Source organism: Henckelia pumila, unplaced genomic scaffold, assembly GCF_033568475.1.
Source record: "Henckelia pumila isolate YLH828 unplaced genomic scaffold, ASM3356847v2 CTG_461:::fragment_3, whole genome shotgun sequence".
Lineage (NCBI taxonomy): Eukaryota > Viridiplantae > Streptophyta > Magnoliopsida > Lamiales > Gesneriaceae > Henckelia > Henckelia pumila.
In genome coordinates, this window is record NW_027331831.1 from 11721188 (window position 1) to 11747105 (window position 25918).

At 31.1% G+C, this 25918-nt stretch overlaps 3 protein-coding genes across 4 annotated transcripts; 1 reads left to right on the forward strand and 2 right to left on the reverse strand.

Moving 5' to 3' along the window:
• The first annotated feature begins 3629 nt into the window (after positions 1–3629).
• Positions 3630–4622, forward strand: LOC140872006 (uncharacterized). The gene has a single exon (XM_073274745.1). It carries the CDS (start codon positions 3630–3632, stop codon positions 4620–4622), a length of 993 nt encoding a protein of 330 aa, XP_073130846.1.
• Positions 4623–10414: 5792 nt separating this feature from the next.
• On the reverse strand, positions 10415–14257 carry LOC140871715 (mitotic checkpoint protein BUB3.3). 2 transcript variants are annotated; one of them, XM_073274377.1, is made up of 9 exons: positions 14108–14257; positions 13878–14011; positions 13195–13277; positions 12618–12719; positions 12319–12391; positions 11612–11692; positions 11445–11526; positions 11226–11326; positions 10415–10755 (listed from the first exon to the last, which is right to left on the reverse strand). In XM_073274377.1, exons 1-9 carry the CDS (start codon positions 14210–14212, stop codon positions 10698–10700), a joined length of 819 nt encoding a protein of 272 aa, XP_073130478.1. In that variant the 5' UTR covers positions 14213–14257; the 3' UTR covers positions 10415–10697. The 2 variants fall into 2 exon arrangements, with proteins under 2 accessions (XP_073130478.1, XP_073130477.1); XM_073274376.1 differs by having other exon boundaries at positions 12618–12869.
• Positions 14258–15020: 763 nt separating this feature from the next.
• LOC140872115 (cell division topological specificity factor homolog, chloroplastic) lies at positions 15021–17212 on the reverse strand. Its single transcript, XM_073274872.1, has 2 exons — positions 16991–17212; positions 15021–15865 (listed from the first exon to the last, which is right to left on the reverse strand). Exons 1-2 carry the CDS (start codon positions 17081–17083, stop codon positions 15272–15274), a joined length of 687 nt encoding a protein of 228 aa, XP_073130973.1. The 5' UTR covers positions 17084–17212; the 3' UTR covers positions 15021–15271.
• Between the last annotated feature and the right edge of the window lie 8706 nt (positions 17213–25918).

Here is a 25918-nt window from a genome sequence, read left to right on the forward strand (position 1 = left end):
CGCCAAAACTTGGTTTCTAAACAAAAATTTTGTAAAAATCGGAAAATAAATTGTTTTAAAAAATTATATCTTTTCAAATTATAATTCTTCATATTTGGCATATTTGGATTACGGAAAAATATTTACAAACTATTATATTTCTAAATTGAATCGTATTATTCATGTAATTAAAAATTTTATAATATTTACATATATTTATATACATATATATTCATTTAAATTACACAAAAATATTTAAAATATTTCATTATTTCAACATTTTCATTCATAATATTTGCTTTCGAAAATATATAAAATTCATCAATTAAATTTTTTAAAAAATCCAACATAAGATTCGAAAAATATTTAATATAAATTTATACATAGACATATATATAGATATATATATACACACACACACAGAATTCGGTAATATAATTTATATACATACATCTTTAAGATCTATAAATGTTATTATTAAATATAAATGTAATTTCTTAATATTTGCATAAATTAATATACATAAATATCATCCCGTTATATTTGCTTTCTAAAACATCAACAATTCTTCATCTAATCACAATATTCATGTACAAAATTAAAAATTTGTAATATTGACATTTATTTATATACATATATATTCATTTTAAATACGAAAAATATTTACAAACAATTACAATTCCACATTTCTAATAAATATACAATATTTCAATTTGAAAACACTTATAATTACAATTAAAGTGCACTTTTAAAATATATATTACATAATATTGCTAATTTACCATGTATGTGTGAATATATTTATAAACATATGTATCATAATATCAATAAACATTTAAAATATCAGATAAATGTTAAATATACATGGATATATGGATTAGATAGATAATGGTTCTAATGTGAAAAAACAATACTAAAAAATACAGAATGTTTCATATTTACCATATATGTATAAATATATTTATATATAAAATATATATCATAATATCAATAAAACATTTAAAATACCCGATAAATATTAAATATACATGTATATATAGATTACACAATGTTGTTAATTTATCATATATGTATACATCTTAACCAAGATTTCAGCATTCCATATACGATAATTGATTTCTTTTTTAAAAAAATTAAAATCATATTTTAAGATTCCAAAAAAAATCACATTTAATACATTCATATATTTATATGCACATACAATATTTTCTTTCCAAAAAATTGAAAATTCCACCTCTAATTTTTTTTAAAAAAAAAAACAATCATGATTTTCCTAGGGGTGGAGTTTCGGTATATCGTATAAAAATATTTGTATAAAAAAATTCATACCGGTACAGATATCGAAATTCTAAAATTTTGGTATGAAAAAAATCCATACTAATACCGTAGAGATAACGAAAAAAATTTGATATATCAAAAAAAATGTTTATATATCGAAAAAATTTTGGTGCGGTATCTCGAAAAGTCGATATTTTGGTTCGATATCGCATCCCTAGATTTTTCTGCACACAATTAAAAATTTTAAAATTTAACAAAACTGACCGAGCATTTCCAATATTGGTTTGAATAAACTTAATGTATAAATATATTTATGTGAAAAAAATATTATTTAACATGATCAACTACTTCAATAAAACAGTCACCAATCAATTGCAAACCAAATGACACATTTGCTTAATGTTATTCGTGAACTATACCCTTCAGACTAGCATTGATCGTTGAAACACAGTTAGTATGTTGTTAAGATCTACTAGATCTCACACGATAAAACCATATTTTAAGTTGTTGATGTATACATAAATTTTTTTGATTTATTTTTATGTTCTATCTATGTTCGTTCAAATGTTTAATCTTACTATTTTTTATCATTAATTGTATAAAATAACATCATGTGCATCGCACGACACATTTTTTAAAGATTTTTTTTAAAGTTTTTAAAAGTATTTTTTAACATTATTATTATTACTTATTGTAGAATTAAATTTTTTTATATTTTAATTTCATATTCAAAATTTTTATATTATCCAATTTAACCATATTATACATAATATATAGTCCGTGCATCGCACGGGTGAAATACTAGTAAACATAATTGCTTTGATTTAATTTTTTATATATATACAAAGGTTAGGGAAAGACTCGAACTCAAGTCTACGCCAATTGGCGGATATGTAAGACCAATTAAGCTAACGTTGCGGGCAGAGCTACCAATAAAATCAAGTGTCTGGTTATTTTTGGCAATAACAATTTATGTAACATTTCCTATCATAATAATCATTAATCCATTAAGAGTATTAAATTACATATTTAAAAAATTATCATATTCAAAAATCTAACATACGATAGGACCAGTCCATGCTACTCCAAGGGCAAATGGATGGACCAGATTTTTTTTCAGATCAATTGATTTGATTTGCTTATATGATTTGGTCCATCCAAATGCCCTTGGGGCAGCTACCCAAAACAGCATCGACATTTCCCATACGATAATTAGTTGATAAAGTTAAATTACATCTTTAAAAAACTATTCACTAGTAATAAAAGCTTAACATGTGACGACAATCAACTAGTAATGAAACAGAAAATATTATATGAAATGTTACAAAAGACTTAGTAGACTTTTTCTTTTTTTAAAAAAAATATTTGTAGACTTTTCAAATCATCATTCAGAATCAAAATTCAAGAATCAAAATTCAATGAAATTTAAGTAGTGTTTGCGACCTTTAAAAATAAGTTATTATGGACTTTTTTCTTAATAAATTATTAAGAAAAAAATCCATAATCACTTATTTTTAAAGGTTGCAAACACCACCTTAATTTCATTAGCTAATTATCTGGTCACAGTCTGTGGAATTTAGCTCTTGGTATTCCTCAAAATAGTGGCGCTTTCTATATTTCACCTAAATATATAAAATTTATTTACAACATGAAAGTAGAGTTCAAACAATAATAAATGGAGCGTAAATAATGACATCCACACAAAATATTGTTGTAATTTTAATAATTGTTAATCATTTATAACATAAGAAATAATAATATTACTAATAAATATTGTAAAAATAATTATATATAAGTATAACTGCATAAGCCTTTATATGAAAATAATGATGATAATAATAATTAGCAAATATAGCAGTATATTTATATTTACTAGTAGTAGGCTAGTAGCATAAGTAATATTGAAAAAATATTTATAAGCTAATAAGTAATAACACTAGAACCAAATAGCAATGTCATTAGTATTTATATTCAAATATTATAATTAATTATGTAATAAAATTTCCACAATATTTATATTAAGTTATAGCTTTGATTAATGTTATTTTAATATTATTATTATTACGATAATTTCTTAAGGAGACCAATATTTTAATATAAATAAATATAATAATTTAATCGGTATAAAAAAATTAAATTAAACTAGAATCCCAGGAACTCGAATCGTTATATTAAATTAAAATTTTGTTTATATTAATTAATTTAACAAAAACCTAGAGGCTAGAGCAATAGAAATTCTAGAACTTTTAGACTAGTTATCTTGCAAGTTTTCCTCTGGTTCACATTTTGACTTTTCAAAGTTATCGTCTTTAATTTCTCCATCCTCTCCTCTCTCCCATCGTTTCTTGAATCTTGCTTCACTTGCTGCAATCATGTCGGCTCCCAGCCTCAGCCTCTGCGTGGTATTGTCCGATGCAAAGCGCATAATCAAGGCCAACCGCGGCCATTTCTTGGCCCTCGGACTCCTCTTTGCCCTCCCTCTGTCCTTCTCCACCGTCGTGTACCCTTCTCTTTCGCAGCCCACCTCGATTGTTTCCATCTATAATCGACTTCTGGCATCCTCCTCCCCGCCTGCGCCCGAAGACGAAAACCCCCCTGTCGACGGATCATCCGATGCTGTTTTCACCCTTCTTTACTCCCTTTTGGTACTGCTCTTCTCCCTTTTCACAACCGCATCGATCACCCACAGCACCTGGAATGGGTTCTTCGGTCGCCCCCTGAAGGTCACTTCCTCTCTTAAGTCCATCCTGGTTTCGTTTTTCCCTCTCGCTGCCACTTATATTGTGTTCCAGCTGATTCTTGGGTTGATTATGTTTGCTGTTGGAGGTCTCTCCATGTTGATGTATGGTGGTATCTTGTTATTGGGACCTAGAATCGATTACGACAGCTTGTATTTTCTGGGTCTCATTGTCGTGATCACGGTTTTGCTAGTGGGGACGATGATTTACATTCAAGTTGAGTGGTTTTTGGCCTCTGTGGTAGTTGTTCTTGAATCAAAGTGGGGCTTTGAGCCACTTAAAAGGAGTTCTTATTTGGTTAAGGGGATGAAGTGGATTGCATTCTCGATTCTTGTCTATTTTGCGGTGTCCATTGGCGTTATGTCGGCTTTCTATTCAAGTTCAGTGCCTGGTTTAATTAGTAGTGGATGGATCAGTTGGGAGTTCGGCCTTCTAACTGTTATTTTCACAGCCATTTCAACTGCCTTGATGCTTTACAGTGTTGCCGCGACTACTGTGTTGTTTATACATTGCAAAGCATTACGTGGGGAGTTGGCGTTGGAGACAGTGGACGAGTTTGCTCCGCTGTATGTTCAATTGCCATTCGATGCTGATGAGAAGGCTCCTAAAGTTGTTTATGTTGTCTAGAGCCCTGAGTCGAGGTTAGCAGCTTTCGGCTTGTGATATAACTGTTTGGTGCTTTGTTATGTTGCTTTTGTATTACACCTGGTGTGGTTAATAATGTCTGTATATTAAGCTAAACCTGTCTGAACCATGTAGTATTTTGAAGATTTATATATGGTTGCATAAACTTTGGCATGTTTCTTAAGGGTTGATTGTATTGTACTTTAGCTTCGACTGTGTTTCATTTCAAAAGTGATGCTGATGAATTAGTTTTGTATCCTATGGCGAGTATTATGCAGGTTGCAGTAATTTCAATTCTTGTTGCTAACAACCTTGGGCAGTAAAAGAAAACATTGTCCTAGTTTTAGTGAAATAGAAACCAACCTAAATTCTACTTTTCGCGCATATCATTTCTCATGTCATTCCACCAAGGGAGATCGAGGAAATGAGCAGTTCTCGAAACAATTGATTAACGTTAGTGAAAAGGAGAGAGCACTTGGACTTGAAAACTTGAGGTTGAATCGATGAGATTACTAGGGATGTTATTGTACGCATTGTATTGTTCTTGTATGCTGTCATCTCTTTGAGCTAATGGGCACAAACAGATTTGCCATTTGATGAACAAATATTTGAGGTGGCTCTTCTCTGTCACGATGAAACATGATTTCACGAAAACATGTGTTTCGATGGTGTGGGGGCCAAGGGATAAATATCTAGAAGTTTAATCCTCATGGGAAGAACTCGGGAACCTCACCCCCTGTATTCAACCTCTCGTTAATTCTGAAAGAGTATTTCAGTAAATTCATGGATCTAGTTAGGATTATCTATCAATCACAAGTCATTCCTTGTCATCGTCTATATTACGATATTAAACAAGGGCATGGTAAATAAGGAAAGCGATAAAACATGTGATAAAACAAGACAATTTCCAGTCCAATTAGACAAACCTCCATGTAGCTATACAAAAATTTACTCATTGGATCAAGAAACAAGTGAAAAAGAGCTAACGAAACCGGCATGGGGAGGTAAATCTGCTAACTTTTCATTATTCTCATGGTAAGTAAAATGTGATCATGGTTGTATGCCAGAGAAGCAACACTGTTTAAATACCTGGGTAACTGAAAATCAGGTACATAATAAAAAATATGCTGAACTAGAACAAATAACAAGTCATATATGATGGTGAAATGAACACATTGGCAGATGAAATTTACCTCCATGAGCAGTCTCTAGCTCAAAACATCCATACCGTAGCATGACCTTTCGTTGTCACCAGAAATTAGCACCATATATGATCATATTCTGAAACGGAAAAGGTTCTTCTGAGATTTTTTGAAGTTTTATGACAGAAAACTGTAAATGCGACAGAAGCATATGCTGGATTAAAAGCGATAACATTTATGGCTTCGTGATGATGTGATCCCTTTTTGTCCATTGGATGACATCTGAAAAGTATATCTACTAACAGATGCTCAAGAAACAAGTGAAATGTATCTCAAAACACACACCAAGCAGGACAGAGTGAACCCCTCGTAGTATTATCCAATACCAAGAGCATAATGAATGCCAACTGCTGTCACTTCTTAGCCCTCTCGCTTCTCTTTGTTCTCCCTCTATCCTTCTCCGTAATCATGCGCACGCCTTTCTTGCAGCCCCTGTCAATTATTTTCGGATAGTGGTTTTTGTCCTCCTATACCATGCTTGTATCCGAAGGTGAAAGTCCCCGTTTTGTCAATTGCGATTTGATATATCATGATATGACGTCGGATGAACCATCGTGATAACCGATTCTTTTTATTTATTATTATGAAATGGAAAAGAATCTATTTCAGTTTCTAGCTAGGAGACCCATCGATGTATAATTTTCTCATGTTATTAATGGATCAATTTTCAACTCTTTTTCTATTCAAATTATTTGAGTGGTAAAGAACAAAAACTTCACATTTGGCAACAATTGAGTACGTAGCCTGTAAGTATAAAAATTGGTCATTTGTCTTCAGCAATCTAACACTATCCAATATATATTCAAAACATCAAAATCATCATATTTCATAACAATGTATCATTCATTTACAAAGATTGATCCTTCTTCAACAATGTATACTTTTAGAACATATTTAAGAACAAAACCCTACAAATTGGGGATAAAATATTTAAACCGAGGAACTGTAAAAAAAAAAAAAATACGAAACTTAAGAAGAATGATTCTAAATATTTCGACAAATATATAAATAAAAAAATAACTAATTATGCAAACAAGAACGGTAGCAACACATTTGAGCTACAAAACCCTAAAAAATTGGACACACGAAAATATTAAAGATTCATAGAATGAGGACCAAAATTATTCATCAAAACGATAAATTCTCTCAGTTACTCGCGACAAATCATATATAGTGGTCGATTTCAAAAATGGAAAACAAATTTCACATGTCTTCGATTTCTTCGTCTTCTTCACAGTGGCCGATTTTTTTTCCTTCTTCACTTTACAAGAGCATGCAACTGACTTCTCTTTTAAATGTTTGCTTCGTCCCGTCGCCGGAGCCATTTTCTGGACTGTAAACCTTGTCGCCAAAGATCACTGATTTCCTGCAAGAACAATCTGTAGAGCGAGGGAGAGAAACTCTGATCGTTCTTAATTTTTTGTTTTTTCTTTATTTGAAAATTTCTTGTTTAAAGGGTATTGTTTGGGTATCAAATGAGTTTAGGGACATTTTTGTAAACTCGAGTTGAAACAAAGAGCAGGCTTTTGTCAGGGAGTTAGAACAAAGAAAATGTATGAACGAAGGACTGAGGAAGGATTTTAGTTTTTTTTTTTTTAGGGATTTATCACAAATTTTCCCATTATATATATAATATGAATTATATTTAAAATAATCAGAATTTTCATTTAAATAAACTTCTTTTTTTTTTTGAAACCTTTAAATAAAATTCTTCGAAAATGTAGTTTGATCTTATTATAAATAAGTTATAGTTTGGTTTAGTTCATTTTTCAAAAAAAAAAAAAAAAAAAACCAATAAATGTGATTTGATTTCAATTTTTGGTCGAACTAAACCACACTTGAACATCGAGAACTTGTATTTTGAAAAGGTTTTGAAGTAAGTGGCATGGTAGTCTCAATTCCATTCTGTGCATAAACTTTTTCCAATAAGAGATTGTTCGAGTTCGATTCAGACGGCAAAAAATTCCAACCATGTATTTAATTTTTTTTTTATAAAAAAAAAAAAATCAATGGCACGATCATTATAGAGAGCTATTAGCCTAATATATAGTATATATAGAGTATTTTTGTTAGCGTAATTAATACTTCCTTTGTCCCATATATATATATATATATTGTCCTCTTTTCTTTTTCACACGGATTAAAAAAAAATTATTGGAAAAGTAAATTTTATATAGACTTCCTATTTTATCTCTATTTAATGTATTAAAAATGATTGCACAATTTTCAAGGTGTAGTTAATAGGGATATATTAGTAAAGAAGTGTAAAAAATATTACTCCATCCGTCTCAATTATATAGTTCACGTTTCCTTTTTGTTTGTCCCAAATATATAGTCATATAAGATATTTAGTAATATTTTATTACACTTCTTTACTAATATACTCCTATTAACTACACCTTGAAAATTGTGTAATTATTTTTAATACATTAAATAGAGATAAAATATGAAGTTTGTATAAAATTTATTTTCTCAATAATTTTTTCTTAATCTGTATAAAAAAAAGTATGACTATGTATTTGAGACTGAGGGAGTACTAAATATGGTATATGACTATATACTTAGGACAAACAAAAAAAAACGTGAACAATATAATTGGGAAATAGGAGAGAATATTAATTATCATGATCACCGTATACTTAACGCAACAATATAGTCGTTTACTTAATTGCATGCCTACATGCATATATTCAATTACTATAATCTAATTTGCCTCAGTTAATTCTTCACTCGCCTTCAAAGTCAGCAATTTTAATTTGCGAAAATGTTGGTACTGTTTCTTCCGTCAGAAATCGAAGAAGAATCCCTATTTATTGCCTCACCTGATCTCCCATTAAAATCCACACATTCTTCGGAGTGCTGCTTTCATAGTAATCGCAACTATCTTGAAGCTTTACAGCGTTGCTGCTACTGCTGTTTTGTTTATACATTGTAAAGGATTACGCGGGGAGATCGCCGATGAGGACGTTGAACTGTTGTCGAATGTTCGATCGATATTAATGTACGATGGTTATAATGAGAAGGCTCATAAAGTTGCTGTGTAGTAGAAATGTAGAATGGCATGGCTTCATGCATGCATCTTGTTTTGTTATATATTTGTTTAATTGGTGCTTGTTTTGTTGTTTTTGTATCACATGCATGCAAGAAGAGTCAACAATATTATAACTTATATATCTACGCGCGTAATGAAGGTTTATGTGTCACCTTGTATTATATATCTGATACATGGCGCTATATATATTGTGTTGGGGCTGATTCTGGTATATATTCATGATCTTCTTCTCATTTAGTTTTGTTTATACATTGTAAAGGATTATCCCCAAAAATTAAAATTTTTTTAATACTATATGTTTAATATTTTTAGGAATCTTAGTATATATAATAACGGCCCCTTTGAAGTTAACCAAAGTTCCTGCAGGGTTAGTGGCGAAAGCCCCTCTATGTACCTTTTATTATCAAGCTTCGATTCCTACTCCTACGGCCTACCTGCTCTCATCTTAATTTTAGTTTTTCCCCTCCCATTCTCTCTTTTGTTTTCTTTTTTCCTCCTCTCTCAACAACAGACATAATCTGTTCTTATTATTTGCCCCCGTATTTTTTAACTAAATTATTATTATTATTTTTTATTAATGATAAATTATTTATTTTCTGAAAATTTTAAAATTTATTCTCTAAAATTATATAAAATAAAATGACATTATAATAACAAATAAAATGGAAGAAAATCATATCATATTAATTGAAATTTATCATCTAAAATTATGCACACTTTCCTTGTTTCATATATAATCACTTTTTCATTTTTTTTCTCTAAAATATATAGACTTTTACGATAACTAATACTATTTTTTCCAATTTTTTTAATTAATATGCTCATATTTAATTGAGATTTTCATTAAATATATAGATTACTTTCGATAACTTTTTTTATACCATATAAGCATTCATTAAATAAGGATAATATTGAAAAGTTATTTACCAATTGACATTTCCAAAAAAAAAAATTGTTAATATATGTGAAAAAGAAGTGTATATATATATATATATATATATATATATATATATATGAGATGAATTGAATATAAAATAAAATGATATATTCATATATATATGTGTGTGTGTGTGCGTGAGATGGACATATATATATTTTTAAAATAATAAAATAACATATTTGAAATAAATAAAAGAAAATGAGATACAATAGAGATATACAATTGATGTTTAATTATTTGAATATAACTGATACTTTAATTTTTCTTTTTCCTTTGAATCTTGTGTTTAGCTTGTAGGCGGCCCCCTCAAAATCTTCTTCCTTGGAATCATTTCCCCTGCTTCTCCTTGGTACATACTCTCTTTCTCAACCAAACTCTAGATTTCTACAAGTTAAACACTACACTTCCACCATCTTTTCGATCATCTAGGACGATTGAACCATTATAAACATACACGCGCATCTCAGTTTATGCAATTATCAGTGAAAATACTCATGGAACAACGAAAAATTATTATACTGGAAAATTAAGAAAAAAGGGGTGGCACAGGCACATTAATCATTATCATGAATCCATGATAATCCATGTATTTCCATAAAATACTACCAGTACAAAGCATTTGGTGACTCTGTGCGATTCATAATCATGAGAATCATTACACAAATAAACTTGAATCATCGTTTCTACATGATGAGAACTCCGAACTTATAATTTCCACTCAATCATCTCACGTCATTTCAAAAGGCGAGATCAAGAAAATTAGCTGTTACCAAACAATGGATTACGGTTGTCGTGAGGAAGAGAGAGCACTTGGACTTGAAAACTAGAGGTTGAATCAATGAGATCACAAGGGATGTTACTAACACACATTGTTTTGTCTGCTGTCATCTCTTTGAGTGGGTACCATCCATTTTATGCACAAATATTTGAGGTGGCTCCTCTCTGTAATAATGAAACAAGATTTCATGAAATTATGTTGCAGTTTGATTGTTTAATGGGCGACAGACGAAAATCAAGAATTTTAATATTCCTATGAAGAACTTCAACACTTCAGCACTCAAATTGTAAAGATAATCAGTAAAATTTTTCAGTAAATTCATGTCAATCACAAATCAATTCTCATTATCGTCTATACTACCATGTTAAGAATGGGTATGCTATATAGTGATGTAATAAAAAAGGGACGATGAGGTTTCAAGGGTGCATTTGTAAAAGTCACTCAACATGCCCCTTAATCATGATTCACACTATAATAGTTACTCAGCTTAAAGATACAACGAATAATCAGGAATCCAAGTGCTAGAAGGAATATAGTTTTAACAATGTTCTGGTAAAAGATGCTGGAATTCTTTAAATGTACCGTGAACCTAGCATAGCCATACAAATAATTTACTCAAATAACTCCTGCTAACCTTTCCTTAGCCTCGTGGTAAGTAAAACTCGATGCGACGGCTAAAATTTGTCCATCACGGTTGTATGCCAAAGAAGCAACGCTGTTGGGATATCTGGGCAACTGAAATCCAGGCACTCTTCATGAGAATATAATTAAAATTTGATGAATTAAAGAATATAATAAACCATTTATGATGCTGAAATGAAAATAATTGATAAATGACACGGATGAAATTTACCTCCATTAGCAGTTTCTTGCTCAAAACATCCCATACTATAGCATGACCTTCACTGTCCCCAGTTATGAATGCACCATATATGCTGAAATAGGAAAAGGTTGTTCTTGTGAGAATCGAGATTCCGAAGGTTTATGACAAAAAACTGTATAAATGAAAGAGAAACATACGCCGGATTAAATGCGATATCATTTACCGATACATGATGACGTGATCCCTTTTTGGCCTTTGGATGACATCTGAAGGTGTATCTGCAAATGCAAAATGCAATTGAAATGAATCTTAAAACACGCCAGGCAGGACAGTGAATGGTCAAAAAACGTAAGCCACAACAACTACACGTGCTTTCGTTGATTCTAGGAAGAGTAGTTAGGAGATAAAACCTTTCTAGTTTTGGAGCAGAAGGTAGGTTCAAAATTTTTTAAGTAAGATAAATATTTGGCAAACGGAATATAGTCAGCACTCAGCCGCTCAGGTGGCATCAACTTGCTGGAGACACTAAAATAATCTTATCATTCCACCTCTTTCTCAAGAAGGCATATTGAGAAGATTTAAATGCCACCATAAATGGTTGCATTTATTATATTTACAGTCTAAGACTCCAAATGATTCTAGCTTAGGTTAAACTGTTGAGAACTCAAGGATAATTTCATCGTGTATCCTTGGAACTTATGAAGAAAGAAACAAAGGTAACAGAATAGCAGGTAACAAGTTAGAGATATGAAACATTGACATAGCTAGCAATAAAAGCATACGTAAACAACCTTTTGCAATCTAGAATTCTGATGGTAGTGGTTGTGGCTCTCACCAGTTTAACTATACGGAATCCAATATACACAGTAAATACATCATTAGCACACCGTAAAAATATACTGACCCCTCATTCTTTGAGTTGGATTTACACAGATATTCCAAATCAACCCGTCCATCAATTGACCCAACAGCAAATCCTGCAGGAATAACCATGATAAGATGGTTGATTCAGAGGCTCGGTCACAAGAACATTAAGAATGGATTTGTAACGGATTTAAATATTAGGAATGTGGAAGAGAACACCTCCTAAAAAGTAAAGCAAAATTTTAAAATATTAAGTGTGTTAACTTTTGAGTTCTTGGACAGCTAAAGGTAATTTCATGCATTTCAAATAAATGTCCAGGGACAACTAAAATCCAATACCTTCCAGCTCTGCATTTGAGCGGACACATTTTACATTAATGTCCCGGGATAACTCCTTCGCTTGGAGTGATCGATCAAAGTAGCGCAAGTCATATTTGTGAACTGACGATTTGAGAGCAACAACAAGATGAAAGCCAAAGAGTGATATAGACTCGACTTCTGCATGCAGATTTCTCAAGAGGCCAACAGAACTTGTAGAGCGTGCATCCCAAAACATAACTTTTTTATCCAAACCACCAGTAATAATCTGACCTACACACACATCCAAGTGAGTTTATGATGATACTGTCAGGATTGAATAAACGCAACTGTCGAATAAGCGCTTTGGAATTTTGGTTGGCTAGGCATTTGAAAAATAAATTTGCGTTTTCCTCAAATATAATTGCCACCCCAGGCTTGCGAGTTGCAAGAATTAAAACATTTCCATAAACAATTACAAAAAATTTATTACCACTCTTTATAGTAAATGACACTTCACATCCTTCTAGCTTAAAAAATAAGTTTCTCGATGAAAGAAATACCACAAAGAAATAGCAATATGCAGAAGATAAACAAAATTCATGTTACAATCTCTTACATGTTTCCTCAGAATATTCAATACAAGTTGCTAAATCATCATGATGTCCTAATCTCTGGCTGGTTCCCGAACACATGTCATACCTAGGAAATTTTAAGTCAAAGGTTTCACGATACGGAGCATGCTCAAGATGCAAACAAATTATCATGAGACATGAATAGATAAAAACGAGAGAATCAGATTGCTCTGCAGGAAACACAATGTTATGAAATGCTTGAGGATCTAGCTGCTGCTGTACCAAGTTACAATCTTTTTAAGTTTTTATCCTAGACGACATTGAAGTTGGCATATAAAACAGTAATCCTTATCAAAAGCAGACAACAGGAACACAAACTACCAGTTTATATGACAGAACGCATCCAAAAAGGCCATCGAAGGGCAGCCACAAGTAAACCAAAAAGTTAATTTAACACGGAAGGTACAGATTTTTTTCAGAAAATATTGAAATGATGCCCACCTTGTTTTAGTGTTACATTCCTGCAATTTGTTTAGTGTCTCGTGAAACATTGGTTCAAGAAATAAAACACTAAAACCAAACGTTAACGTTATCTAATGGTTGTCAAAAATTAGTATTTTCTCTGAGAAAAGATGGGGGGGAAAATCATTGTTTTGGGCATGGGCATAACTAGCATTGGTGCAAACACACTGCCACGAAGGTAACTATAAATTATCAATGCACAAACCTGAGAATGGAACCATCAGAATTAGCAGACACAGCCCTCGTCTCACTCTCAAAACAACAATCAAGAAGAGCTTCCCCATCCGTCTGAGCTTCTAATCTTAGCTCACGTTTATCCACATCGTATAGACGAAGATTCTGTTCAAAACACATGATGCATGCCACTCTTAAACAAATACGGAATATTTCAGAACCAGTATTAACAGAGGAATAACCATTGGCAAAAACACTAACAGAATCCCATGAAGAAACCAGGAGATTGTTCGAGGATGGCGAAAATCGAATCCTGGAAATGGCGTCTTGGATCTGGTTCTTGGGATTCAAACAATATCCGTTCATGCTCTGGAAATGCAAGAGAAGCTATTGAATAGGACAGAGGGACAGAATTTGGGGGAAAATTGTGATTCTTGTGAAGAACCCTAAACTGGAATTTTTTTAAAAAACGAAACACCGAAAACAAAAATTGCATGCAATACAAAGTTCCCGCTTAAATTGAATATATTTGCTAAAATTATCCACCAGGTAGCCCAATTTCAACATGGGCCTTACTTTATATATCACAAAATACACACGTATAATAAATGCTAGAATTATAGACAAGCAATGCATTCATACAAAATAAAATAAAATAAAAAAGTTCGAATTAGTTATGATAAAAATTTTAAAAAAAACATTAAATATGTGATTTAATTTTTTTATAACAGCGATAATGATTTTTTTTTTTCTCGTTGAATAAAATGTCGAACAAATGTTGAACGATTTAAGTTATACTCATACGATGTTATAAAACTTATTCATGCATTATTGTTAAACTTTAATGTTTTTAAAATTATATATTTTGTTAAAGAATTTGTTATAATGTATACTAGCAAATCAATTGAAATAATGACAAAAGAAAACAAATTAAGCAAGATTTTACAATATGAACTTTTACTATATGCATGTGTAGTATATGTTATAAAAGTAATTGCTATAATCTTCATTTTTAACATATTGCAGTAGCCAGTAGCATCCTGCATCCATCTATTTGTTGACATTACAATTTAATAATCCAAAACATTTTTGTTTAATATGCAACATAATATTATCCCTCTAAAATATAAACAATTGCCCTAGATCAAAATTTTTATCACTGCACCATATTTAAAACAATTGCGCATTAAAACTCAGGCATTAGGGGAAGAATTCTCAAAAGTGCCAGTCTCATTTGGATCATGAAACAGAAATTTGTCAACTATATATACAGAATATGCTATATTTTCCCAAACAAAAGAGAGAAGATTCCATAGCAAGAAGAAAGAAAGAAGAAAAACTCAAGAAAACAGACAACTATTTCTGCGACTCTCCATTAAAGTGACAACTCCAGGGCTGGCTCAGACATCACATGTTTTCACCCACTCAATCGTTGAACTTGTCACCAGGCACATAGAAGTCGAACGTGACATCGACAGAACCAGAACTTTCACCATTATCTCTGTATTCGATGTTCGTTATCGAACCTGTTTCATCATCGATCTGATATTCTGATCTCACACGCCGAACAGGCACGGTGACAGAATAAATGGTGCCAACATCAGCATCTGTTGAGACGCTAAGTTGAACTTTGTCCTGAGATTCAATCTCAACGAAATCAGATAGCACAGTTACAATGCTGCTCACAATCTTCTGTTTAGCCTCATCACTGACAGCGCATCTGTCGGAGAAAAGAATCATCTTCAACCGTTGCTTGGCAATTCTGGCGTTGGAATTCTTTCTTGATGAAGGTGATGGAAAAATTATCTTCCAGGCCAAGTTTAATCGCTCTAAAAAGTTCAACTTAATGGCGTTGAGGAGGAAGCTCTCCACCTCTTGGTTTATGGGGTTTTGGGAGAGTTTGTGATCTCCAAAAATTCCAAGTTGTCGTTTAGCATTGCAACAAATGGTAGTGTGGCCATCAAGTGCTGATGAGCGAGAAATGCCAGGTGTCCCACTAATGAAAGCATTGAAATCCACCTGCCATGAAGTGCGGAAAAGAAAAATGGGATCAATACGAGTATTCAGTGCAATGTTCATGGTATAATGTCGAGTCAAAACAGTACAACTCCAAGTAAAAACAGATAAATGCACCTTCAGAGCAAGGTTTAAAAAACAATTCACAAGATAGAGAGTCACAGAAGGAAGTTATTGCGAGCCTCCAGTTAATTTAGCTAGAGCTTTTCGTTCTTGAGAAACATGCGGTCCTCACCTTGGAACATTAGAACTCTCTGCTTTAACCAGCGTGAATGGGCAGAAAATATTTGACGATTATGGACATATTAATATCAAACATAGGGTTCACTGTAACTTACCTGAACTGTAATATTATGTAAGACTCCCATAACTTGTTATAGAAGGGGATTATTCCCCGCCCAACATTTCAAAAACAGCATAGTTCAGGATCAACAAAGTAACCACAGAGAATAAATTATAGTCATGCAAACATACAAATGCAAGATCAACCAGAAGACAGCAAACTAGGCATGGTCGCATGGACACATAAGTCTCCAGAGAAAAATGCAATATATCAACAACAGATAAGCTAGTTTCATCAGGTCAGCCTAAAAGATGCATCATCGATAACTATCAACATATAATGTATTCCAGTATAGTTGAAATCGCTGTAAAATGTAAAATTCAAACACTTGCACTCACAAGAATCATGGGACAAGGAGAAAAACATTATATGAGAAAATTTCAGCGAATACAAACAACTACAGCTTGAAACGCTAGCAATCCTCCACCGGGACACATGCCAAATCACCAATCTTATCACAGCAATCGGAAAGTCAATTTGTATAAATAAAACTAAAATTTAACATTTCTTTCATGGCGGACTAAGCTGGGTCTCCCTCGAATAAAACTTTTCCAACTCTATGCATGTTATTCCTTAAAATACAAGTCTTGCTCCAAAATGCATACTAAATCAGCTCTCATTTTACATCGTCGATGCGCCCCCTGATTACTATGTTTCTTGAAAATGGTACCATTACCGCGAAAAAATCCCTCTAATATCTACCCAAAAAGCATCGAAATTTTTTTGATTCGATTACAGATCACGCATTGCACGAAGTTGAAAAATGGGAAAGTGCTGAAACAAACCTTGTTAGGAGGAAAATGCGTTGAGGTTCGAAGGGGGTTAAATTTGTAGGGATTCAGAGCTGCGGAAACCCTAAAATCTCCTGAAATCGCCATTGGCAAGTCAATTTTTTTACTTCAATTTCTCTCCACTGTAAGAAAGTTACGTCGAAATTGGTCCCCGATTCAGTAGGGTTTGTTGAGTAATTTCAGGTGCGTTTCATGGATACTACGTCGTTTCAGTTGAACTGACAGTATTTCGCCTCAGCTCCCTTGACTGAGTAACGCGTGTCCACTCACCCCCAGCGCTAACGAAAACACAGCTATTTCATCTTGTGGAAATAATTTTTAAAAAAATATATGAACATTTTTTGGTTTTTTTTTTTGAAAGTGAATTTAATTTTGTAAGATAAATGGAAGTTAACTTTCATTTGAACTAGAGTAAAATAAAAATGAGCAATGCTACATGTACAACAAATTTTGTACAACAAATCTTACATCATAATATAAAAATGATATATATCAAAATCTCACGATAAATTGAATACAAAATCTCACGATAAAATAATAAATCTCACGATATAATTGTTGTAAATATCGTTGTACCCGATATTTGTTGTACTTTTAGCAATATCCATAAATAGAGTAAAATTCATTTTGTTACATTAATTATTGATAAAATGTCAAAGTAATATATGAATTATTGAAAATTACTTAATTGGTACATGATCCAACTAAAAAGTTTTTTTTATCCTTTATAAAATGATTTTAAGTCTAATTATTTTTAAAAACTCAACTAAGTGCACATTTTATTTTTCAAACTAATTTTAATTGATTAAAAGTGCAAAAATAAATTTATATTAATTTAAAAATTATAAGAAATAAAAATCTTAATATTTTTATTATATATTTATGTTTTACTCGTTAATAAATTATTTAATCAAATACAATATTTTTTAAAATATTAATAAATATATAATAAAATGGTATTTTTCTATCTAACTTAAATAATTTTCCATTCTTTTTTAAAAAATTTGATATAAAAATTATATATTAATAAAACTACACTCAATAAATAAATCATATACACGACTAAATATATTTAATACCGATAAAATATAATAAAATAAATATTTATTTATTTATATTTAAATTCAAACACGAGTAAAAAAAATATAAACTTACAAGTTCTTAAATCAAGTAATGAAATTTCAAGTCATTAGAATCACTTAAATCGAAACAAATAGTGAGATTTTTTTCGATAAGATTTGTTTTTCATGATCTAAATCTTTAACGTTGAACAATTTTTTTAATTCCTAACAAAACAATATCAGATTTTGAAAAACTAAAATCGTGATTATGTTTGCTTCAATAGTTTAATTTAAAAATAAGATCAACGGGCTCCGGTGACATATATTTATTTTATTATATTTTCATCAATATATTACAACTTTTTTGTTGTATAATTTGAGTTGACATAATTTTCATGATATAATTTTAAATAAATATGATATTTTTAAAATTAATCAACAAATAACCTTGAAAATAAAATCATGTACCCGATCAAATTTTAATATTAGTAATTGAACTTAATAACAATTTAGATTAAGGGTAAACATGATTTTTTTTATTTTATCATGTACCAATTGAACCATTTACAATAGTTCATGTAATAATTTGACATTTTATCAATAGTTCGTGTACTAAAATGAATATTACTCCTAAAAATATCAAATTAGTTTTTATATGTCCCTCTGAATTTATAATAGGGGATAATTACATACACTACACTGTGAAAATTATGAGATTGCTGGAAACTCTATATGACTATTAACCCTTCGTGGTTTCAAATTTTGAACACGCATACCCCTGAAAAATGAAAACACGTACGGACAAAGGGATTGTGTGCTTGACATTTGAACAAATTGGGATGTATGTGCTTACGATTAAAACACACGGAGAGCTAATAGATCATTTTTTTTCATATGCGGTTTTTAGCAATTTCGATATTTTCACAATGATAGTGTATGCAATTACCATTTATATTAACTAGTGTTTTGACGCATGTGTCGTTTGCTTGTATATTTTTTTGTAACTATTAATTAATTTATTGTATATTAAAATAAAGGTAATATTACAATTGCCACATGCTTCTAGCCTATGTGGCACCCAACTCCCACAAATGTGAGAGGTATTGGGTGGAGTTCAAGACTTAAAAAAACCCATCCCCATAGATTTTTCACTTGGGCTAAACTTTAAAGCCTGTTCCACTATATATATTATATAATATATAGAGAGGGATTTAATATTGAGTATTATTTTGTTTTATGTCGATGTTAAACTTTATTTTAATTATATAAACTAGTATTTTACCTTTGCGGTGTACGGATTGTATCTCGTTTGTAATATGATTAAATTGGTGGATCTTATGAAAATTTTTGACTATGAAATTAAAATGTAAAAAAAATTTAATTTTACAATAACTAATAAGAATAACGTGAAAAAATACTTTTAAAAAATTAAAAATATTAAAAAAACTCTTTAAATAAAACATATGGCGTGCGATGTACGTGATGTTATTTTATATAAATAATTATAAAAAATAGTAAGAATGAGCATTTGAACGAATAATTGAAATACAAATTAGTTAATTAATGGATTATATATCATACAATTAGAAAACAAATAAATTATCTTATAAATTTTGAAAAACTTCCTTAAATACAACGTTTGTTGTTGAATTTTTTTTGTTGCTCTTTCCATCACATACAACATGAAATCTGTTTATGTTAAAATTACTAATCACCAAAAAAATGAGAAATATTAAAAATATAATTTTTTTACTCTAAATCTTCAATAACAAAATCAATTAGCTTCGTAGGACGTCCATTAATTTCTCTGTTTTTTGGACATTCTCTTGAAAACATTGCGCCAATCACATCTAGAAAAAAAAGCAAAAATAGTAGTTGTCAAATTATCAGTTTGATCAATAAACAAAAATTAAAATATAATAATAAAACGCTGACATTATTTAAATTCACGGCACTTAAAAAATATAACGTACCAAAAAGTTTTGTTTCATCGATGACACCATATTTTATGGTTGCATGTATGCGTATTCCCTGAAAAATTGAGAAAAAATCATAACAAATCGATGTTAAATAGAAGATAAAAATATATCACAAAACATTTGTGTGTACCTAAACATCTTGAAAAATGCATTCCATTGTAGATTCTTTATTGTTTGATATGAAGGTGGATCGTAACAACGTATTAACCATAGTTTTAGCGTCCAATTCCAATGTGAAAGATCTAGTTCACGAATAACTTTAAACAAAGGTATCAATTGATGCGTACTGAGTGGTGACTATTTGATTGAAGTTGAAATGTTATCTATATTTATACATTAAAAAATTTGCTCAAATCAAGATTGAAAAATGTTCCATTTTTTGTTATTCTTCTGAATTTTTAATTATGGGCCGAAAAATCACGATTGTTTTTTTAGATGTGTAATTGTTAATGTTTCGGAAAACAAATATTATGGAATGACATTTATAATTTATGTATATAAATATATGCAAAGATTACAGAATTACATAATTTTATATTCATGTACATTTCTAGCATCTTAAGCGTGATATATATGTATATAAATATATGCAAATGTTAGGGAATTTTTAATTATGTACAGGAATATTGCGATTGTTTTTTGAATTTTAAGGTTGGAATTGTTAATTTTTTAAAGCAAATATCATGGATGGAATGCTGAAATCATGGAATTGTTTGGAAATTCCTTCGTAATTTAAAATGTATGTATATGTAAATAAATATGTGAAGATATTACAGAATTTTTAATTATGTACAGGAATAGTAAGATTACATGTGGAATTGGAATTGTTGGTAAATATTCCTTCATAATTTAAAATGGATATATATATATATATATATATATGTATATAAATATATGCAGATATTACAGAATTTTAATTATGTACATGAATATTACGATTACCTGTGGAGTTTGCATCGTAATTTAAAATGAATATATATATATATTATATATGTATATAAATATATGGCAGTGTTACATAATTTTTAATTTTGTACAGGAATATTGCGATTAGATGTGAAATTGTTAATATTTTGGAAAGCATTAAGGAATGATATTTATGTATATAAATATATGCAAAGATTGGGAATTGCATACATTTATATTTAGTAACATTTCTAGAATCTTAAACGTGATATGTATACAAAGGTGTCAATTGATGTGTACCGAGTGATGACTATTTGATTGAAGTTAAAATGTTAACTACATCTATACATTAAATGTGCTCAAATCAAGATTGGGAGTGTTCCGTGTTTTTGTTATTCTTTATAATTTTTAATTATGGGCCGAAAAATCACGCTTGTGTTTTTTTTAGATGTGAAATTGTTAATGTTTTGGAAAACAAATATTATAAAATGATATATTTATGTATATAAATATATGGAAAGATTACAGGATTACATACCTTTATATTCCTGTATATTTCTAGCATCTTAAGCGTGATATATATGTATATAAATATATGCAAATATTACGGAATTTTTAATTATGTACAGGAATATTGCGATTGTTTTTTTTTTAAATTTTAGAGTTGAAAATGTCAAATTTTTGGAAAGCAAATATCATGGATGAAATGCTGAAATCATGGAATTGTTTGGAAATATTCCTCCGTAATTTAAAATGTATATATATGTAAATAAGTATATGCAGATATTACATAATTTTTAATTATGTACATGAATATATAGATTACATGTGGAATTGGAATTGTTTGTAAATATTCCTCCGTAATTTAAAATGGATATATATGTATATAAATATATGCAAATATTATAGAGTTTTAATTATGTACATGAATATTACGATTACCTGTGGAGTTTGCACCGTAATTTAAATTGAATGTATATTATATATGTATATAAATATATGGAAATATTACAAAAATTTTAATTTTGTACAGGAATATTTCGATTAGATGTGGAATTTTTAATGTTTTGGAAAGAAAATATTAATGATATTTATGTATATAAATATATTCAAAGATTACAGAATTACATACATTTATATTTAGTAACATTTCTAGAATCTTAAATGTGATATGTATATATATTATATTACGGAATTATGTATATATATCTATATTTATCTATCTATATATATATATGTATACATTTATATTAAACATTTTTTGAATCTTAGGTATGATTTGTTTTTATAAATCGTGAAGGATGATTTTTAAATTTTTGGAAAGCAAATATCATGAATGAAATGCTGAAATTATGGAATATTGTAAATATTCCCGCATAATTTTAAATGGATATATTATTTCAAAATGAATCAAATTTTGATTGAATGATATCGTTACTTTTTATTTCATTTATTGTTTGTGTCCATATAAATATGTGAAAGTTTTTATAAATGTTATATATTATGATATATCAATTGTTGGTTCAAAATTTAAAATTTGATAGGATATTATCACTTCTTTTTACTTTCAATTATATATATATATGTTAGGATCGAAAAATGCCTTTCTTAGTTATATGGAGTTCAGATGGGTTAGTAAATAAACTCTTGTCTTTCTCGTGTGTCTATGTTAATCAATCAGTGCGGAAGAAATTGACTAACAGATCGAACACAGATCAAATGGATTGGTTGAATTCGTGAGGTGAGTGAATGTGTTTGACAGATAAGAAATAACACAAAGACTTGTTTCTGGATGTTTGGAGCTCAATCTCCTACGTCACCCCTTCTTTCACCTCAGAATGATTCACTCTCTTCTAGAAGACTTTGATCTTATACAAGCAATTTGCACAGATCCGATCCAAGATTGGACTTACACTGCTGCCTAATCTCAGAACTCCTAGACACTCAAGAACACAACACTTGTCTGTTTTTTGTTACAAAGGTAGTGTTTTACAGAACACTCAACTAATCTGATATAATCTTACAACTCGATATTTCTGATCGTGTATTCCCTTCTCTTTCTGTAGCTCTGTCTTTCTTTCCTTACTTGTCTCTTGTATTTATAGCCTCCAGAAAGTATCCGTTAAGGTGTCCAACAAGTATCCTTAAATTGCTCTCAGATCTTGACTTTCTGGTTCTTTGTTGGCAACGTTCAAATCTTCATTTAATGTCTTTTGTCTTTTAGCACAAAAGCTCCTTGATTGTTGAGATCTTCAATTGATCTGATCCTTGCTTCTTCTGTTTCTGCTTCTTCAATTGATCTGCCTTTTGCTTCTTCTGCCTCCGCTTCTTCAATTTATGACTTAGGTAAGTTTTCAAACACCGAAACTTAGATCTTGAATTCCTAACAATTTCCCCCTTTTTGGTGTTTGATAAAACTAAGAATTTTATCTGTCATTTTTCCTCTTTTTGACAATGGCATCAACTGATGATCTTTTCCTTTTTAGTCGTTCTTTGATCTGCTCTTACTTTCTTTGAATTTGTCCCCCCTTAAAAGGTGATTCCAAATGAAGTGTTCATTTGGATGAATTGATTGATCTGGTTGATTGATCTTTTCTGGTGATATTGAACTGGTCCTTTGTTTCTGGAGATCAGCTGATTTGTTCTGATCAAATTTTGATCTTGTCTGGTTGATCTTTGATTTGGTCTGGTTTAATTCGTCTGATCTGATCTGCTCCAACTTATCTGGATTGATCTTATCTCTTGCTTTGTATCTTCGAGTTGATATGTTACTGCCAAGTTGATCTGGTTCGTTTATGATTCGATCTGATCTTTTCACTTGCTTATAGCTCTTGATTCACTGATTTCTGGGCAAAATGATAAACATAAAAGTTGTAGCTCTTTCTCTTGGATTTCCACAGAATCAAGAATCGCTCGATTTCGAGTTCGTATGTGAGAGATATACTCGACATACTAAGCTGTGTCAGAAATTCTGTTCTGCAGAATTTCTGTGCAGATCTTGAAACTTCATCATGCTTTATCTGCTTCTTACACTCCGATTCAGATTTAACTTCTTGAAGATGATTTGTAGATCATTGTCTTAGATTCGTAACTCATACTGAATCATCCCGTTTGGATAAGCGAGCTGTAATTTATGGCCAAAATACCAGAGCTGGTCTGTTTGATCTGGTTGTTGTAACCTTGATCTGGTTTGCATCCAGATCGATGTTGCGACCAACTTTTCGTCTTGATAACGTCCGAATTAACTCATCTAGCCTGAGATATGACTTCTATATATTTGAGTAATATTTCCAACCGTTTTGGCCTCAAGTCATTTGGATCACCGAGCTATGAGATATGATCAATTTACTGAACTGCGCCAGTTTGAGAAACTTGATTTTCAGCTCAAACATTTCCAACTTTGATCTACTCTCGAGTTTTCTTGATGGTGTATGGCTGTGTTTTGAGATAATAAGTCCCTTTTATTGATGAGTGCAACGTCCTTGAACTTTTTGACAAAAACCCCAACTTTTTGTCCATGTCCAGTTTTTGCCGCAGCGCACATGGTCTGTCTTCAAAGAATAAACTGCATTTTTTGGCGCATGACCAGGCTGCAAATTTTATACCGCTGCGATCCTCTGTGAGTCTAGTTTGCAACCCAAAAAGCGGTTTGTCGTTTAGACACTCGAGCAAGGAGTTATGTCATTTTTCCCAAAGTCGCTGCAAGCTGTCAAAAATTATCAATTGATCTGTTTTGCTCAGTTCTTCTATTCTTCTTCTCGATTGATCTACTTTCTTCTTCAATTAAGATTCCAGAAAGAATATTCATTCCCCCTCAATTTGTTGCGTTTCTCTCCATATTTTGTGTTGTGTGGTGTGTTCTTGTGATCTTTAAAATCTCTTTTATATGTAGATATCGAGCTTTTATTTTTCACAATTCTTCATCTAGTCTCCAAGATTGGTGCGGGCTCGCATGCTCTTCATAGAAACAGTGCTATCGCGCTTTGGAGGAGCGCTACTGAAGCGCTATCGCGCTTTGGAGGAGCGCTATCGCTCTTCCAAGGAGTGCTAGGAGCGCTATCGCGCTATTGAGGGGCGCTATCGCGCTACTTTCTTGTTTTACTGAGCGACAATTTTCAAAAAATCATATCTCACAATCTAGCCGTCGGATCAAGCTAAAATTTGGACAGCAACTTAAAAACATCTTAAACTTCATTATGAACGATGAAGATTGGATATAGTTTCCCTAACGTCCTCTGTAATTTTCTGAAGCTTGCTGTACTGTAATTCCTTTATCAATTCTTCTCAGTACTTGTCACCTGCAAATACAAATAAAAATATGCTATGGTACCCATATCTTATGTGGGTCCTCGATGGATTAGTCCTTTAGGAACCCAAACTTTGATTAATCTAACAGGTCGATCATTGAAAGTGTCCCATAAAGTTTGTATATTGTGCCGTGTGTGCTGGTGATGTGTATGTGAATGATAAATATGATATGCATTGTGTCGTTTGTGCATTGGATATGTATGTCTAGATTGATTGTACAAGTTAGGCCTCCAACATCTCTTTTGAACGGATCTATTTTTGAAATAAGGTGGTCTATGTTGTATCTTCATAGAGTCTTGTCTTGTTTGACCATATCTAGACCGAACTAGTCTTTTCTTGATCCAGCTTGAGTTAGAACTCTCTGGTTCCACATATCCCAATCCTCGATTGTAAAGAGTTTTTGGTTGAGATATAGGTGAACTGACCTGATTATCAGGTTCTATATTTTCATATATCGTGCTGGACTTGACAAATTTCATATAATTTGAAGTGTTCTTGTCCAGACAGGATTGAGTACTTTTCTCAGTTGATCTGCAGTCCTTGTCATCAAAGCCGAGACCTGTCTTGTCTCCAAAAGACTTTTGTGACTCTTGCATCTCAGTCAACAAAACAGATGACTTATTCCACGTGGTTATCAGTTCAGTAAGTTTTAAGTTTTCTGACTTTAA

Coding starts and splice junctions, on each gene's coding strand:
- LOC140871715 (XM_073274376.1), bottom strand. CDS start 14,212: ATGAACGGATATTGTTTGAATCCCAAGAACCAGATCCAAGACGCCATT. Junction 13,278..13,877: donor TCTGATGGTTCCATTCTCAG/GTTTGTGCATTG, acceptor AAAATTTCCTAG/GTATGACATGTGTTCGGGAA. Junction 11,327..11,444: donor GCAAGAAACTGCTAATGGAG/GTAAATTTCATC, acceptor CCTGGATTTCAG/TTGCCCAGATATCCCAACAG.
- LOC140872006 (XM_073274745.1), top strand. CDS start 3,630: ATGTCGGCTCCCAGCCTCAGCCTCTGCGTGGTATTGTCCGATGCAAAG.
- LOC140872115 (XM_073274872.1), bottom strand. CDS start 17,083: ATGGCGATTTCAGGAGATTTTAGGGTTTCCGCAGCTCTGAATCCCTAC. Junction 15,866..16,990: donor CGCATTTTCCTCCTAACAAG/GTTTGTTTCAGC, acceptor ACTTCATGGCAG/GTGGATTTCAATGCTTTCAT.